Source organism: Hippocampus zosterae, chromosome 9 (genome assembly GCF_025434085.1).
Source record: "Hippocampus zosterae strain Florida chromosome 9, ASM2543408v3, whole genome shotgun sequence".
NCBI classification, from domain to species: Eukaryota; Metazoa; Chordata; class Actinopteri; order Syngnathiformes; family Syngnathidae; genus Hippocampus; species Hippocampus zosterae.
Window position 1 is genome coordinate 24,770,106 of NC_067459.1, and position 18,275 is coordinate 24,788,380.

General features: G+C 54.2%; 3 protein-coding genes across 7 annotated transcripts in view; 1 reads left to right on the forward strand and 2 right to left on the reverse strand.

Moving 5' to 3' along the window:
* The window catches only part of LOC127607535 (cytochrome c oxidase subunit 6C-1), a 116,822-nt gene that overhangs the window by 67,668 nt on the left and 30,879 nt on the right, over positions 1–18,275 (forward strand). The gene's annotated exons all lie outside the window — the stretch shown is intronic.
* LOC127607517 (cytochrome b-c1 complex subunit 1, mitochondrial-like) overlaps positions 1–18,275 on the reverse strand; it is a 117,017-nt gene that overhangs the window by 25,333 nt on the left and 73,409 nt on the right. The gene's annotated exons all lie outside the window — the stretch shown is intronic.
* LOC127607505 (membrane-associated guanylate kinase, WW and PDZ domain-containing protein 1-like) overlaps positions 1–18,275 on the reverse strand; it is a 35,015-nt gene that overhangs the window by 7,234 nt on the left and 9,506 nt on the right. For 2 of the 5 annotated variants that reach the window (XM_052075877.1, XM_052075881.1), the window contains exons 3-18: positions 13,825–13,944; positions 12,780–13,019; positions 11,852–12,080; positions 11,667–11,749; positions 10,241–10,276; positions 9,242–9,299; positions 8,150–8,256; positions 7,942–8,055; positions 6,906–7,091; positions 6,153–6,818; positions 4,566–4,597; positions 4,154–4,198; positions 2,520–2,754; positions 2,051–2,142; positions 1,756–1,948; positions 1,138–1,473 (exon numbers count right to left, since the gene is read on the reverse strand). In XM_052075877.1, coding sequence (XP_051931837.1) covers positions 1,138–1,473; positions 1,756–1,948; positions 2,051–2,142; positions 2,520–2,754; positions 4,154–4,198; positions 4,566–4,597; positions 6,153–6,818; positions 6,906–7,091; positions 7,942–8,055; positions 8,150–8,256; positions 9,242–9,299; positions 10,241–10,276; positions 11,667–11,749; positions 11,852–12,080; positions 12,780–13,019; positions 13,825–13,944 — 2,772 coding nt within the window. The remainder of the gene's footprint in view (positions 1–1,137; positions 1,474–1,755; positions 1,949–2,050; positions 2,143–2,519; positions 2,755–4,153; positions 4,199–4,565; positions 4,598–6,152; positions 6,819–6,905; positions 7,092–7,941; positions 8,056–8,149; positions 8,257–9,241; positions 9,300–10,240; positions 10,277–11,666; positions 11,750–11,851; positions 12,081–12,779; positions 13,020–13,824; positions 13,945–18,275) is intronic. The other 3 variants (XM_052075878.1, XM_052075880.1, XM_052075879.1) reach the window with 3 other exon arrangements.

Below are 18,275 nucleotides of genomic sequence, written 5' to 3' on the forward strand. Positions count from 1 at the left end.
GACAGGGAAGGGAGCGGAGAAAGAGAATGGCAAGGTTCAGCGTTAATTCGCCCGCAGCCACACAGAGAAGCGGGAAAATAGCCAAGCGGCGGAGACGGGAAATCACCACTAGGGGGAGTTGCATTTAAAGAAGAAGAAAAGAAAAAAAAGACACGTGCAGTTTACCAAAAAAAAATAATATTAATACATTTTATTTATAAGCGCTCGTCCAAAATGAGATTTTTCCAGACCGTCGCTAGTTTACGCGTAAGCGCTGGTCGAGCTGGTGCTTTATTTTGCTCAAAAGGATGAAAAGGACGGCCGTGACTTCTCGTTGTCACTTCGCGGCGGCCTGCTAGCAGGAGCGATTGAAGTGGTGCCGTTTTTTGTTTTTTTTTTAAAAATCATTTCAAATCACATACGGCGGATGACAACTTTTATGCGCGGGAGAAAAAAAAATGTGTGAACCTTTCTCACAAAGACCATTTTGGCTGAAATCCAGATCGTCTCACCCGCTGGTAGCCAACGACAATGCCGTCGTCGATCGCTACGATTGACACGGCAAACCAGCAAAAGTGATTTTCATTCATTCATTCATCTTCCTAACCGCTTAATCCTCACTAGGGTCGCGGGGGGTGCTGGAGCCTATCCCAGCTGTCTCCGGGCAGTAGGCGGGGGACACCGAGTCGGTTGCCAACCAATCGCAGGGCACACAGAGACGAACAACCAACCACGCTCACACTCACACCTAGGGACAATTTAAAGTGTTCAATCAGCCTGCCATGCATGTTTTTGGAATGTGGGAGGAAACCGGAGCACCCGGAGAAAACCCACGCAGACCCGGGGAGAACATGCAAACTCCACACAGGGAGGCCGGAGCTGGAATCGAACCCGGTACCTCTGCACTGTGAAGCCGACGTGCTAACCACTGGACTACTGGGCCGCCCAAAAGTGATTTTGTTTTTTTGGAATCGCCGCATAGGGTCGGATTGCTAAAGCTAAAGCTAAAGCATGCGCGGTAATCGTAATCATTTGTAAGGGCAGCTATTCGCCGAGGTCGACAGGTAGGCTAAGAGAAAGATAAAAGACCCCAGTGATCAAGAGAAGCTCGTTTCATATTTCATGCAGGGGAGGGGGGGGCGGGGAGACAACACCTACCAAAGGTAGTGCCGGCCTCGGGCCGCGACACCGATGACACAATGACAAATCCAAAGCCCTCGTTCTCCCCGCGGCGGATCTCGACGTCGTAAGGCTGCAAGGCGTTGACGTGGGGGGGCTGCGCCGAGGAGGCGGAGGCGGCGGCGACGGCGAGCGCCGCGGCGTTGGCGCCGCCCCCGCCGCCGGAGGTGGAACCGCTGCCGGAGCTGACGGTGTTGAGGGAATTCTGACTGCCCTGCGGAGTCGGCTTCCCCATCTCCTCCGTCAGGCTGGGCGCCCGGGTTCCGCTGTGGTGGGACGAAGCCGGCGACGGGGGCACGTCTCCTTCGGCTTTAACTGCGGACGACGGAAGAGCAGACGCGCGGCGACGTCAAACCGGCGCCAGACCGCCAAGTCCGAAGCGCGATCGCGGACGAGAGGCTCGGGGGCGGGGGGTTGCTGGACTGAGCGCAATTAATGCGTATAAGCCTCAATTAATTGAGGCTTATAAGATAAGCGACAGGTGCCGGTTGCGCTCTTCTGAATCGGCAAAAAGCAACAGATCTTGGCGGCCGGAGAAGAGAAACTTTTTTTTCCCGTTTTCCGAGCGCGCCTTTGTTCAAATCTTCGGAGACGTACCGGCGTAAGTGGTTTTGCGTCGCACGGTGAGGTTGACGTGGCCCTGCTTGGCCGCCTGCTGCATCAGCTGCACCACCAGCTGGTGCGACTTGCCCACCACGGCCGTGCCGTCCACGCAGACCAGCTCGTCGCCGGAGCGAAGGCGTCCGTCCTCGTCCGCCGCGCCGTACTTCACGATGTGGCCGATGTATATCTGAAGGACAAAGAGTGCAGTCGCTCCGATAAGCGACGCCGCGCTCGCAACCCGTCCTTCGGCCGAGAGAAAAGGAATTCAACGGGAAAGCGGGACGCTCACCGGCTCTCCTTCCTCGTTCCCTCCCAGGATTCGGAAGCCGAAGCCGGTGTCTTTCCTCCAGAGGAAAATGTCCTGCTCCTGGAAGTCGGGAACTGCAAGGATCCACACGTTTGCGTTAGCAACCGACGTTCTACCAAAAGTCTGCCTAAACTCACTTCACGCAAGTCCGAGAAAATCTTTTTCTCTCGGTCCGGTCTGTCTTCCCGCCAGACCGGACCGAGAACCTTTTGGCATGGGGCCGCATGAGGCGACGGGTCCCGCGGTGGCAGAAGGAGATCACTGACGACTTTTCTTGAAGCCAAAAGCACTCGTGAACATCCTCGGCTGCCAATGAGCGCAAGAGGTGCAAATACGCTAAAGGAAGTCCCGGGCGTCGGCGCCAATCCCGCCCCGGGTCTTTCTCCAAAGGCCGGCGCGGTGCGGCGCGGCACGGCGCTCACCCAACCGCCACCAAAAAATTTCTACTTACGCCTACTTTCATACATGCTCCTGGACTGGGCCCAAATCTTAAAGGGATCCGGTTTCCTCTGGATGGTCCCGTCGACCGTCGCGTCCTGGGGCGGAAGACCCGGCAGGGGCTGCGACGGTACCGGAGGAGCGGCGTTCTCGCTGAGCCCGGCCGCCGAGGACGAGTCGGCGTTGGCGCTGCGCTGGCTGGAAACGCTGAGCTGGGAGCTGTTCTGACTGTCCTTCCTCGACAACTGCTGTTGGACGAGCAGACGGGAAAGGCAATTCGACGACCGATCGCAAAGAAGCACGCAGGGGCGATGACGTGGAAGGAAATGGAACAAAAACAAAAAGCGGCCAACTCAACAGCAGAAAGGACAGTACGAACGTATGATGAAGGTAAAAATAAAATCAAATAAAAATATAAATTCATGGCGGCCCGGCAGTCCAGTGGTTAGCACGTGGGCTTCACAGTGCAGAGGTACCGGGTTCGATTCCAGCTCCGGCCTCCCTGCGTGGAGCTTGCATGTTCTCCCCGGGCCTGCGTGGGTTTTCTCCGGGTGCTCCGGTTTCCTCCCACATTTCAAAAACATGTGTGGCAGGCTGATTGGACGCTCTAAATTGTCCCTGGGTGTGAGTGTGGGTGCGAATGGTTGTTCGTCTCCGTGTGCCCTGCGATTGGCTGCCAACCGATTCAGGGTGTCCCCCGCCTACTGCCCGGAGACGGCTGGGATAGGCTCCGGCACCCCCCGCGACCCTGGTGAGGATCAAGCGGCTCGGAAGATGAATGAATGAATGAATATAAATTCCAAAAATAGATGCACGCCTTTCGGGGAAGATCCCAAATTTCAAATGCAAACAAATCTAACATTCAAAGGCGTTTTCTTCCCAAAAGGCGACACGGCGCGCGGCGGCGCGGGACAACGCTTTTCTCGTAAAGACAAACATTCAGCCCAACTTCCTGAAACTGAAACCAGCACGCCAGCGAGCTACTCAAGAGACAAACAACCTTCCAAGGATTTGTTGATCCTCTTTCATTTTCATGCGGGCTTTTTCGGGCTTGCCTTTTTCAAACCGCTCAAGCCCAAAACCGAAAACACGGCAGCAGAGCGGCAGACGCCGATCGCGAGTGACAGCGACTGCATCGCACGCGGGACGACCTCTCGGGTCTTTGACCGTGAAGGCACGCGCGCAGCCTCTCCTCGTGACAAGAGACACACCAAAAAAAAAAAAAAAAGATCTTTGCCATCCTCGCCCGCCCGTTGGACCTCCGACACCCCGACGCTCGCCCGTGAAGACCGACTGGCAACAGTTTCTGGAACGATCGGCTTCCGAAGCGCAAAATGTCGTCGTCCTGCATGAAGTCATGCGAGATGCGATCACAACCCCGCCCCACGGCACACTTGAGCGGTAGGGTGGGGGGGCAACGGCAAAGGGCTCATCTCCACTCCATCACACACACACACACACACACACACACACAAGTGTGGGGGGGAAAGCCCCCAAAACAATTGGCTGGGCGCTTTGCTCCAAAATGCACCACTTGAAACGGCGATCACGAGAAAGACAGAATCCAAAGCCGATGACGCCGCGACCGACACCTCCCCCCCCCGGAATATCCACCGCACCCAAATGACATGACGTGACACGACATACCCTGCGAGTGTAATCTCGGTATGGCGGCGCCAGCTCAAAATCGTCCTGCAAAACAAAAAGGACAAACGGGGCCCGGTCACAGCGAGTCGACGGGCTCCCGCCGATCTCGTCCCGGGACGAGACCACGTTTCCCGGACTCGCGCGGCGAAGGCCCTCATCCCAGAACGGAGCCGAGGAGGAGGGGCGACGGCGGGGATTTCCACCTCCACCTCCTCCAAGAAAAAGAAATGCTGACCTCGGACGACGCCCGAGAGGTGGAAGGAAAAGTGGATGAGAAAAGGAAGAAAATGTCCCTCTGCCAGACGTGGACACACAAGACGAGAACGAACACCGGGCCGAAATGGGAAATCATGCAAGAGAGCATTTGATTGGGGGGGGGGGGGGGGGGCAAAGAAAGAAAAAGACAACATACCAGTTTTGGGCTCTTCTTTGCAGGTGCCACCCCTGTGAGGAGCAGAAAGAGAGAGAAAGTGTGATCGCTGTGATCTCCGGAAATGGTGGCAGCCTTCCCGCCCCCCCCCCCCCGGTTCTCCCCGACTGGCACTCAGTGAGCTCGTGGGTGGGTGCCGGGGAGGGCAGGCGCTACACAATCTATCCGCATCACTGCTGCGGCCGGCGCTTGCCTTGACTGACCCCCCCCCCCCCCCCCCCCCCCGCCCGGGGGCTTCGCTCGACCCTCCTAGACCCGGGCTATTCCGCACGGGTGCTTGATTTATGCGCGCGAGATGGAGAACGAGAGACGGAGAGCGAGAGAAGGCCAGTCGTGAGTTTGGAGGAGAGGAAGAAAAAAAAAAACAAGAAGAGCAAAGAAGAAGAGCAAAGAAGAGCAAAGCGCGCCGTGCTCGGGATTTCCCGGCCGTCGCGCCCCCCCCGGAGAAGGAATCCAAGATGGTCAACACGAATCGCCAGGCAAGCGTCACTTCTCCCCTCTTACTGAGACCATCTTCCCATGGTTGCCATCCGAGGCTTCGGCATCGAGAGCCGCTCGCCGCTCCTTCCTCGCCTCTCCCTTTCCTTTTTTTCCCACCCGCTTCCTTGCTCGCTCATTTCCTTGCGTACCCCCCCCCTCCCCCTATCTGAGGCCGCCTCCATCCGAGTCTCCCTCTCCCGGCCGGCCCTACCTTCCGGTAATCATCCGTTGCTTGTTCATGAACCCGAACCGTTTCCGCGCGGCAGGCTCCGCCCCCTTCCTCCCTTCCCATCGCTTCACTTTTTGCTCAATCAATAACCATCCTTCGTTTTAGGGGCGAGGCTTCAGAGTGAGCTCTGAAATCCGATATTTCCAAAGATATCGGATTTCGCTCCGGAGGCTCGGGATTCGGCATCGCGGCTTGCTCCGTCGCCAAAGTGTTTCGGGGGCCGATTTGAAATCCGCAGCGTCGACGTGCGCATATCCGCAACATTTGCGGCGTCTCCATCTGTCGCCATGGAAACAAAAGACTTAAGATTCAAGGCAGCGGGCGCGGAGGTGTGAAGACGGCAGCCAAATGGGCTGCATTGAAGAAGGCCGGCCTTCGGAAAGGGAAGCCGAGACGCCGCGAGTGTGCTGGAAATGCTTTCGGGGCAGCATCGACAAAAGGAGGCGGGGCGTGGAAGAAGAGCCACGCCCCCAAGGCCTCGTTTGAAACAAAGGTGGCCGTTTCAACAAATGACTCTCAAGACGATCCATTTGGAACATCTTGCCTTTTGGTGGCAACCATTGAAATCTTTGAAGAGATGTTTCGGGGGAAGAAAATCCAAATTTTCGGCTTGACTTGACTTGTTCTTGATTTTGCTGCTTGGTGCTTTCTACCGCCTTTATTACCGATTCGTCTTACTGTTTATTGTGTATGTTAAATCGCTCCGTGTACGGCACTTTGTGTGCAGCGATGGCGGTTTGAAAGTCCTCTAGAAATACTGTTGACTACGAAAGGAAGAGAGCTACCCACCCCCCCCCCCCCACCCCCCCACATTTCCTTCCCTCCACGTCCCACTCGCGGTACTCGCGTTTGGCGCTCACCTCTCTGCACCAACATGGTGACCTCGGTGCCTTTGGGACACTTGCTGAGCAAGTCCACCACCTGGTTGTGCGACATGGTCTGCACGTTCCTCTTGTTGACCTCCACGATGATGTCGCCCTCCCTGAGGCCGCGGCAGCGCGGGTAGTCCACAATCTGCTTGACCCTCTGCCCGCCGCCGCCCAGGCTGTCGGCGATGGTGAAGCCGAAGCCCTTGTCTCCTTTCTCCATGTGCACCGTGATGAGCTCCGGTTGCGTGGCGATGGACGAGGCCAGAGTGACCACGTCGCCGGGGTAGCCGCGCCGGGAGCCGCCGTCCGAGGCCGCCTCGGAGGAGGGGCTGCGGGGCCGCGGCAGGCCGTTGAGAGCCGGCCCGCCGTCGGCCGGGCCGGCGCCGTCGCTCTGGCCGCCGCGAACGGGCGGCGGCAGGTCGTACGTGCGCTCGGAGGCCGCTTGACCGTTGACGATGATGGGCTCCTTGTTGTCCAGAATGGCCACCGAGGTCACCAGGCTGGTGTTGGGGTCGTCGGGGTCAAAGGGCAAGGGGTAGCCCCGGCACAGCTCCAAGTTGACCATGGAGCCGATCGGGATGGACTGGAAGATCTTCACCACTTGGGCGTGGGTGTAGCCCAGCACGCGGGTGTCGTTGACGCTCACGATCACGTCGCCTGGGGAGGGAAAAAAGGAGGCGAGGGAGATGGCGGACATCGGCGGGCCGGCCGCGTTTCCGTCGACGGAGCGCACCGCCCCCCCACCTGTCTCCATCTTGCCGTCCAGAGCGGCCGGCCCGTCGAGGACCAGGCTCTTGATTTGCAGGAATTCATCCGGCTCGTCGCCTCCCACCACGGTGAAACCGAAACCTCGGCGACTCTTCTTCAGCTTGGTATTGATGAAAGTCCCCTTGAGTTCCGATCGGTTGCGGGTGAAGAAGGGCTTTCCTCCTGGAAACCAAGGGCAGACGATTACATTTCCGCACGACGGACCCTTCGCAAAAGCCAATTTGCCATGCCGGCGACAGAAAATGCTTTCTAGGGTAATAAAAAGCGATTTTCATCGTACTCCAAGACACTGATTTTGTTGTTTACGATGATACTAGTGCAGCGTGTTATACCGGAGACAAATTCCTTGTGTGTTCTACATACTCGGCCAATAAAGATGATTCTGATTCTGATTCTTTGCAAGAGTTGAAAACACGGGATAAAAGTGCGCACTTTAAAGCCATTCATTCATTCATCTTCCCAACCGCTTGATCCTCACTAGGGTCGCGGGGGGGGCTGGAGCCTATCCCAGCCGTCTTCGGGCAGTAGGCGGGGGACACCCTGGATCGGTTGCCGGGGGGTGCCGGAGCCTATCCCAGCTGTCTCCGGGCAGTAGGCGGGGGACACCCTGAATTAGTTGCCAGCCAATCGCAGGGCACACAGAGACAAACAACCATCCACGCTCACATTCACACCTCTGGACAATTTAGAGCGTCCAATCAGCCTGCCACGCATGTTTTTGGAATGTGGGAGGAAACCGGAGCACCCGGAGAAAACCCACGCAGGCCCGGGGAGAACATGCAAGCTCCACACAGGGAGGCCGGAGCTGGAATCGAACCCGGTACCTCTGTACTGTGAAGCCCACGTGCTAACCACTGGACTACCGGGCCGCCACTTTAAAGCCAAGCATACGGGATTTAAAACAAACACATTTTTTTTTTTTTACAAGTTAAATTGCTCCGTGTGCAGCACTTTGTATGCAGCGATGGCTGTTTGAAAGTGCTCGAAATATAAATATGTTGACTTGACTTACGTTTCTGTCCCATTGGCACGGTGGGCCCGGTGGGAGGGTCCCTGTAGGTCTCTTGCTGGTTGGCGGGATAACTTGCCAGAGGGACCCCGGCGAACGCGGAGTCTTCAATCCATTCTGGAAGACAAGCGGCAAAGGTGGTCGACTGGAAGGTGAAAGGAAAGAGGGGCCAGTGGGAAAGGGAAGCTCCGACTTTGGGCCGCTCGCTCACCTTCAGCTGGCGGCTGGCTTGGTAGCGGAGGCTGTTGCTGCTCCACTTGCCTGCGCCGCTTGGCCTCCAAGACGGGATTCTCGTACTGGGTCTTCCTGTTGATATGACTTCAAACCGCCACATTTGGAGAAGGGGGCAAAGGCGACAACAGGAGAAATCATTTCATTGGGTTTTGTTTGTTTTAGTTGAATGTCGGGCGGCCTGTTAGTCCAGTGGTTAGCACGTGGGCTTCACAGTGCAGAGGTACCGGGTTCGATTCCAGCTCCGGCCTCCCTGTGTGGAGTTTGCATGTTCTCCCCGGGCCTGCGTGGGTTTTCTCCGGGTGCTCCGGTTTCCTCCCACATTCCAAAAACATGCATGGCAGGTTGATTGGACACTCTAAATTGTCCCTAGTTGTGAGTGTGAGTGCGAATAGTTGTTCGTTTCTGTGTGCCCTGCGATTGGCTGGCAACCGATTCGGGGTGTCCCCCGCCTACTGCCCGAAGACGGCTGGGATAGGCTCCAGCACCCCCCGCGACCCTAGTGAGGATCAAGCGGCTCGAAAGATGAATGAATGAATGAATAGTTGAATGTCAGCGATGGCTAACGTGATATCTGGAGCAGACTAAAAACTCCAGAGACGGATACGACTGGAACATTCTGCCTCATACACAAAACCGGAAACAGGACTGGAAAAAAAAACCAAAATAAACCCCACAGGCGAGGACAACAAAATGTTCTTTTGACGCCCGAGAACTATTTGAGCAACATGACGAATGAGCAACGAAATATCTTTCAATTCATGCTTGTTCTCAACGGTCTCACACAAAGCAAGGTGCGCGTGTGCGTCCACGCGCATCTCAAAATGACAGCCGCACAAACAAACAAAAAGGCCTCCATTACAGAAAAAGACCAAAATGGCGGCGTCCGTGTATGACTGTGCATGTCATACATATCTCAACCCATTACCAAATCCACAATAAAAAAGTCTCTCTCCTCTTATTTCACAGCCGGTGCATTCACTCATTCTGTGTGTGCGTGTTCATGTGTGTGTGTGTGTGTGTGTGTGTGTGTGAGCACGTTTGGTGACTCGGTAGAAAATGCACCACTTACTCAACGTAGTAGACCCCATAGACTGGATCGTCTATTTTCTCCCACCCAGGAGGAAGTTCTAAAAGAGAATAAAACAAGACCGGCCTGGTGAGAAAGTGTGTGTGTGTGTGTGGGAGGGGGGGGGCAACAAAGTATCTATAGCTATTCCGGGTACGGCCAGTAGGGGGAACCTTTTGCCTCTCTCAGTCTCCAATGTGAGCCCTCAGCATCCCACTCTTTTGAGTCCACATGCTTGAGCATCATGTTGCCTTGAAATGACTTTTTCCAGTCGTTCAAAATTTAATTCTTATTAAAACACACACACGCACACACACACACACACACACACACACACATACACCTAAATCGAGCGCGTGTTGGGCTAGTATGTGCCGGTCGGTGTCAAGAGGAAAACATGGGGGACCTCCCATCAAGAAATGCTGATTATAACCGTCTTTCTCCGATCACTTCTCATCTATGGATAGAGGAAATGACGGCGTGATAATTCATGTGTGTGAACATGACTCGACACTCTCTGAAAAGGCCAGATTTGTCATCGCACACAGTGTTTGTGGAGAAGGTCATGTGTGTGGTAAAATGTCTCATTGGGAGATGATGAGCTCATTAGGACCTTTTACCGTCTCGATGAGGCGCTGCAGGTTATGTTGCTTGTCTACATGCTATTGGAGACGTTGTAAAAACACTTCTTGACAACTACAAATATTAATATTTGTAGTTGATGAGCGTCTGCGTGGCGCAGTCATGAGAAGGTGCTTCACATGGGGACTTCATATTTAACTGCGGATAAAGAATTGGATCCAAAAGATGACTTGATGGACAAAAAGTCTCCATACAATCTGCACATCGATACAGAAAACCTTCATGGCTGAATTTGTATATGTGACCTCATGCGGTTACTCAACTAACGGGGCAAATATGCACAGTTGGCCTAATTTCAAAGCGTTGACTGAGAAAAGTCACAAGATGGAGGCGCGGGGACGGGGGGGGGGTTGTACTCACCGTGATCGTTGTCGAGCTCCTCCGTATGAACCCCTTCTACACTCAACAGCATGGCAGATGCAAGAGGGCAGAGAGACGAAAAAGTGCATTAGTCACGTGCAACAGCAACATCTGGCCACACGATGGCGAGGGTGCAAAATGAGACGCCACTCTTCCTTCACACAATGCGCACGTGCTCAGAGTTTGTGCCTCCGATCATTCCTGGTCGAAGAAAACGCGCACGATCTATCGAGTGCGAGGGGATGAAAACAGATTCCTGATGACGTCACAGTATCATGGAAGGCAAAAAAGTGGGCTCCGGAGATGGGCAGCAGCCCATTTCTGGGATGGAGGAAGGGGAGTTTGTGGTGTGTTTAAGGGGGCAGGGGGGGCACTGAACTCTTTGAACACAAGATTTCATGGGAGCCATAAACTCTTTGGAAAACTAAAATTGAATATGAATCTTCTTTTCATTTCTGTAGCGGAAAACGTTTAAAGCAGGTCAAAGCGACGTGGCAGCCCATCCGCCATATTGTATGTGGCTTTAATATTCAATCTCAATTCGGCCAAATAATCTCGGAAAACTGAGCTAGGATAACATCATACAAACGAATGGGGGTGGGGTGGGGGGGGGGCACTGAACTCTTTGAACAAAAGATTTCATGGGAGCCATAAACTCTTTGGAAAACTAAAATTGAATATGAATCTTCTTTTCATTTCTGTAGCGGAAAACGTTTAAAGCAGGTCAAAGTGACGTGGCAGCCCATCCGCCATATTGTATGTGGCTTTAATATTCGATCTCAATTGGGCAAATAATCTCGGAAAACTGAGCTAGGATAACATCATACAAACGAATGGGGGTGGGGTGGGGGGGGGGCACTGAACTCTTTGAACACAAGATTTCATGGGAGCCATAAACTCTTTGGAAAACTAAAATTGAATATGAATCTTCTTTTCATTTCTGTAGCGGAAAACGTTTAAAGCGGGTCAAAGCGACGTGGCAGCCCATCCGCCATATTGTATGTGGCTTTAATTTTCAATCTCAATTCGGCAACTAATCTCGGAAAACTGAGCTAGGATAACATCATACAAACGAATGGGGATGGGCGGGGGGCTGGAACGGACGATTATTATATGAATAAGGAAGGAGGGGTGATGACAGAAGGGTACCCCAGTGGCGGACAGAGGACGACTCGGCAAAATGGGCTCAAGCGGCCATCTCTGGTGGACTCACACCATCAACTGCGAGCTATATGTGAGCCCGTTTGGCTGAAGAAAAAACCGAATTTGTTTTCCTTGCAAAATCCGTGCCAGATCCCACCCAGAGACTCTCTCGTTGAGTTTTTTGTTTTCCTTGCCTTATTTTGGGACTCTTACACCGATTTGAAGACCGAGCAGAGTCCCAAGAAACAAAACACGCCAACATGCGACACGCAAGCATTTTTACCATCATCGTCACATTCTTCCAAGGTTTTCTGAGGTTTGTCCAGGCACCGAGGGTCTATCCAAGACGTGGTCTTCGTATTGTGGCTGAAAAATGAACCAGAGGAAGGAATTTTTGTTTTTCTTCTCGCAGCGATCGAGTCGTCGATTCACGCAGCGTCATGTTGTTGCGTGTAAAAGTGCGCTTACTCTATAAAATAGACCTCTCCGCTGTCAGTGTAGGCCATCTCCCAGTTGTCAGGCAGAGGGCCCTGAGGATCCTCCTCCCGAGGATGGCTCAGGTTAGGGGGAGTCTGCCGAGCGCTCTCCGTGGTGGCCGGCGGGGAGGGGGCGGTCCCAAGGTAGGATGGGTCACTGCGGCGAGCGCTGAAGGCTCTCGCCGAATGATGAGTCTCGTCCGATTCACTCGACTCTCCTGCCGGGGTCGACAACCGACAAACGAGACTTTGCCTTTCCGCACTTCGAGATCGGAGCGGCCCGGTTTCGAACCGGAGGCCTTTTGGGCGACTGTACTGACACGCGAGATGGAATAATGACAGCGGGCCCTTTTATCGCCGAACGCCGATGCCATCGCAGGCTTTCACCCTCTGCGGCGGCATCGTGCGGATGGATGAAAGAGAAATCCCCCCCTCCCCTCACCAATTATCGGAGCTCCTCCCTCCGCGTTTAAGTTTTGAGTCGAGCCGCCCCGGTCGGCTCCGCGCGTCTCGGCTGCCGCGTTCTTTTCGCGCGTGCGCCCTTTTGACGCCTTGCCAGCCGCTCTCCCCCTCTTTGGCTTTCATTTCCCCGACAGCCTTCATGATCGCTCCGCACTCAAAAAGCTCCCCGCTCCGATTCCTTCTAAAAACGGAGCAGCGTGAAGAGAAATCCTATTCTGGCGTTATCGTCGACATTAAACAGAGCGTGACTGACTTTTTGTCATGTTGCAGTTGAAGAGGAGCCTCCCCCTCCCCCTCCCTCCCCCCCTCCCTCCCCGCCAGGTTTGTTAGCTCACATGATGAAAGTACTTTGTACTTTAAGGCTACAACAGCATGTGAGAGAGAGAGAGACGACGAAAGCCGCTCCGATGAGAGAGGGAGTTTGAAATCCGAAAAACTTGACGGAAAACTTTCCATACCTGGGTAACTACCGTTCATCTCAGGGAGGTCCTGGTCGTCCTCCCGCGGCGCTTCTCCGGACACTATTCCGGCATTGCGCATGTCATTGTAGGAGCTGCTGCGTCGAGGCGTGGAGTCTGGCGAGCCGGACCGGCTACCGCTGAGCCCGTCTGGCCGCGGGGCATCACCGCCTCTGCTATTGGGAATCACTTTCCCACCGGGGGGTTGCACCGGCGGCTTGGGCGTCCCATAATAGTTTCCTAGGCAACCGAGGAGAGGGAGAAAAGGAGAGGAATGAGAAGAAGAAAAAAAACAGGGGTGGGTGGGGGGGGGTATTTCAGTCGAGGGCACGGAGGGGTCAAGGCTTTTGTTGGCCCGTGCGTGCGCGTTTGGCCTTTCCGTGCAAAGAGAGAGCTTTGAGTTTGTCTGATGGAATCCGGCCGAGTCCTTTGAGAGCAGGACGCCAAACAAAAGAGCGGCAACGGACGATCGGGCCCCGCGGAAGCCGTCTCCGGGGAGGATTTGGCAAAACGCGGGTCTTCCGAGCGCTTGGCCAGATTCAACGCTAACAGCGTTATAACAACGTTATAACAATGTTACAACAACGTTACAACAACGTTATAACAACGTTTGACGGCTTAGTTGGACAGGCGGCTTGTCTTTATTCTAAAGGCGGGGAGGGGGGGTACTTCCAGGTAAGTGAGTGCATCAGCGAGCGAGTGAGTGAGCCAGCCTCTCAATTGGGGGATTTGAACGAGACACACACACGCACACGCACACACACGCATGTGCTTCGTACCACATTGAAGTGATCAAAAAAAATTTTTTTTTTTTTTTACAGAGTTTAGGAGTGGATCTTATCCATCCTCAATTGAAGAGTCAAATCAATATCACAATACTCTTTTCGACATGGAATCACTAAGAAACAGACATTCAGACGCAACATTTAGTCCCTGGTAAAAAAAAAAAAAAGAAAAATGGCATTTTGGGTGAAAAGATGTGAATTTAGAGCAACGCTCCGTTGTGAACAAATGTTGGAGGTCGGATGCTTGTTTGTCAACGTACCTTCGTATGTTCCGATTTCCAACAGGGTCCCGCTCTTCTCCAACTCAAGAAAGTCCTGAACCGAAAGGAAAGTGTAGTCTACACCGGGGACTTCTCCTTTCCGGGGGGGTCGGGTAGTACCTGAGCATTCAAAGAAGAGAGGAGGAAGTCACCACACAAAACAAAAACAAAAGAAAAAAAACACTTTGGAAAATCACCCCCCCCTGCCCCCCCCAAAAAAAGCCACTTTGCCACTGCTGTCAGTTGACGAAGAATGTCTCAATTGACTGCGACGTGGAGGAGCATTCAATTCTTCACAGCACTCATCACAAGACTTGACGGGCGTCCACGACAAACGTGAGGTCATGAAGAATGGCTTTGGGGCAAATAAAGTGAAACTGGATCACTTGCGGCTGCGGCCGCCATCTTTCGCGTGGCAACGGGGCGTCCACGGTACACGGACAGCGCACCGATGTCGCGAGCCGTCTGTTCACCTTGTTCCTTTGCGCTCTTTCAGAATGGAGAGCTGCCGCAAAAGGTGCAACGAGCCACCTCAGAACACGACGCGAGCCACGCCGGATGGACGCGTGGGGGTGGGGGGGCTTGGGGACAGCCTCCCGCGGCGGCCACGCTCCGTCACACTGGTGATGAATCGCAGATGTGGGGAGGCGAACTCCACATTGGGCCGCACGTGCCTCATGTACCTCTGACATGGAGGTATGCCCCCCCCTGCCCCCCCCCCCCCCCGCCATTGTTTCTATTCGCTTGAGGCGCTGCATTCTTCAGGCCCAGGTTCGGCCTTTCCAACATCATCGTCGTTTGGCCAATGAAACACTGAGATTAGTCACATGAAAGATGGCGTCTTGCTTTTGATTTTTGAAGCCATCACTTCATGGCAACGCAAATGCGGCAGTTGGAGAAATCCTTTGTAAAATTAAACAAATACAAAAAAATATTGTCGACTAGCCAAACTAGTCTTTACTCTTGGACCCCCCCAAAAAAACTGACATGGATTTTGGGGAGGGGGGCGGGGCATTTAATGCGTTCCCATATTTTTTCTGTGGGAAAAAAATGGCAATTAGCAAAAAAAACTAAATCCATATGAGTCGGGGCCCAAATGAATCTTAAAAGTTGGGAAATCAAATTTGGAATTCAATGCCACACACACACACACACACACACACACACACTCAAAGAAAACCGAACAGGAAGAGGAAATGGGAGCACTGTTTCAAAGGGGATTAAAAACAAAACAAAACCAAAATAAAGTGGATGGAAGCTTGGCTTAAACCCAACCCGGGAGGTTAGACCCTGTCATCTCTATATACTTAATTCAATGCCCCCCACGCCCCCCCCCCCCACCCACAAAAGCTCCTTTGAGCAAGCTGTTGCATGCAGTGCAGAGGAAAGACAGAGCCACGCACAGAGACGTTCCTGTTGAGATACCCCCCCTTATGCCCCCCCCCCAAAAAAAAGGAAAGGAGGAAGAACTTGAAAAGCAAAAGCCCGTTTGATGTCGGAGGCATAAAAAGAAACGTCAAGGTCGCCGTAAAGGTCGCGCAAAGTTGCCTGACTTGGATGAGAGCGCCGTGCTCGTTGATTTGCGTCGTTTCTTTTGAAAGCTTTGTCTCGGCGTCATCGAGATCGCGTCCCGCCTTCGCGTCCGGTTCTTTCCTCAAGTCTCCGACTTACTCGAGCTGAAATCGAGCTGCAATTTCATCTCAACGGCGGTTAAATGAACAGACGAGACTCGGATGTAGTCGGAGGGAAGGAGAGGTTGCCGATAACGACGAGGTTGCCCGATCGTCAAAACATTGCGGCCCTGTTCAGTTGCGTGTGTGGCGAAAAGTCCCACAAAATTAGACCAACAAAAAAAAAAAAGATACGCGTCAACGAGAATGCCAAATTTGTCGGCGATTACTCCGCATGGGCTCAGTTTAGCGTCAGTCCAATTTCTGAGAAGTTCCCTATCTTCCATGAGCGAGTTGGAGTCAAATCTGATGGACCGCAAAGCAACGAAGAAGTAATGCCCCCCCCCCGACCCCCCCAAAAAGCTTGCTTTTTAATTGTACTTGTGGCTGGTTTATCAGAGGCACTTCTTCATCTGATCACGAGAGACGAGAGGAAATTCGGAGAGACTGACGAAAAAGGATCCGCCGTTCAGAAAAGCCGCCGGAAGCCGAGCGTTTTGTGAGAAAGCCGCACATTTTCTGCTGGAAGCCACGGACGGAGCCGGCCGTCGTCATTTTCCAAAGCCAAAACGGATCGCCCCCACCATCTTGCCGTGGTGGTTGCTTTTGTTTTTGTTTTTGTTTTTATCGTGTGTGTTCCGCATGCACTCACAGAGAGCGAGGGCGACGGGCCCACTGGTATTTTGGGGGGCGGGGGTTAATCCAAGCAAAATGACAGGACACCGAACGCAACATTCACATGGCCTCGCTTGTCGGGCGGCGGGGAGGGGACGGGGAGGGGAGGGGGGACCGACCATCAAGCGGCATCGCCGTCCCACCTGATTTTTCAAAGCCCTCCTTCCGCGGCGGCGGTGGAGAATTCAATCTCAAACGGGGTTTTGCTGCAGACGCCTTTCCTGAAGGACGGCTCTTTTGAGTGGGGGGGGGGGGGGGTTCGCCGCTCGGGCTGACTGAAACGGGCGCACAACGACGAGGCCGTGGATTCACACGCACCGCTACCGATCAAAACAGACCTGCACACGCCGGACTCCCCAACCCCCCCCACGACCCCCCCCCCCTCGGTTTTCCCCTCTTCCCAAAAGAATCCTTGATAAGGTGAAGAAGGCAAAGAGAGAGCTAGGACAAAGAAAAACCAGAAGGGCCACTTGTGGGGAGTCAAGCTAAATCAGCCAGAAAGCAGCCTGAAAACGCTTAACCCCCCCCCCCCCCCCACTCGCCATACCCAACCCCCACCCCATAATCAACACGCACACATGGCCTTTTGTCTTTCGATCGCACCCAGCAAAAAGCACCGTGGGCTAGCCCAGCAAAATCCCGACAGCGACACAGAAATGGAAAAGAAAGCCTCGAAAAGGATCCATTAGAGGGGGCGGGGGTGGCAGGGGGGGGGGGGGGGGCTATGGGGGTGCTCATGCAGGGTAAAAAAAAAAAGGCAGATGTACCGTGTGAAAGAAGAAAAAGGGAGTGCGAAGGAGAAGAGGAAACGCTCCGGAGCGACAGACAAACATACAGATGCCGTCAGCGCTTCCACGAACACAAAGCGTGTCAACAGACCACGTTTCTCACACACACACACACTTACACAAACACACACACACACCGAGCTGGAGTGTTTCCACTCGAAACAGATCTCATGTGCAATCTCCATGCGGGAAATGACAGCGGCTCGACGAGCAGAGGCAGACAGCAGCCGACAGAGGCAAGACGGCTTCAGTTTGACCACAAAACATCAGCCTCCATTACGGCCGGCCGGCAATGTGCCGCCGCCGCCGCCGCCGTCGTCGTCGTCGTCTCGCCCACCCCACCTGCCCCCCACCCCTCGCTCACTCCTGACGCGCAGCCATCCTGGGCTCTCCATCCCAACCCCCAAGCATGAAATCGCAGCATCAACCCCTCTCCAAATGGACGACGCGCAAAGCGACGTACCTCCCCTCCGCCAGTCGGCCTCTTCTTCTTCCCTGAGCGTCGACGGCAGACGGGAGGAGAGGAAAATCCGTTTGGCTGGGGGGGGGGGGGGTGGAGGTGGGGGGGGGGAGAAAAAGATCGGCGGCCCCCCTTGGACGCGTCACCCTCGCCGGCAGTCTGTCCTCTGTCCGGCTTTGTGATGCTAAGCTAAAGGGAGCAAAGCTAAGCGCCGTCTGGGCAGCGGCTTTCGACGCCGTCCTCGGCGAGCAGTTCGGGGGCTTCTGCCTGCGGATTCGTCCGTCCGGCCGGCCGACTGACTGACCGACTGACTGACTGACTGACTGACTGAGCTCCGCCGTCTCCCCTCTCACAGACGCCCGCCTGCTCCCGCCCTCCTCCCCTCTTTCTGTCCCAGCCTCCCCTTTTCCTGGACGTTCACCCCCATCATTTGCGCCTTTTGCCTCTTTCTCTCTTCGCGACTCCCGCAAGCCTCAAATCGCCTCAGCCGCGAAAAGCCGCAGAGGACGGTCGATAGATGTGACAAATGAGTCGCCCTCGTCCAATGCCGCGCTTCTGCGCCTCACCGTTGTCACCGTCTCCCAGACGAGAAACGGCGAGTCAGAAGGAAGTGGGAGTCGCCGCGCGCTGCCGTCATCTCAAACGACTTAATAGAAGGTGATCGCGGCAGCCTTTTTTTAAAAATTGATTTCTTTCTTTTCGATGACATTTCCACCTGGTCCGGACCCGCCGACGATGTCAAATAGGTTTGATACGATCACAAGACTTTCAAGTGTTTGCGGCTGATGTCACGCGGTTCCGTTCAGAATAAACGGAACTCTCTTCTTGGTGTTTTGAGGTTTAAAAATCTCCATCTCA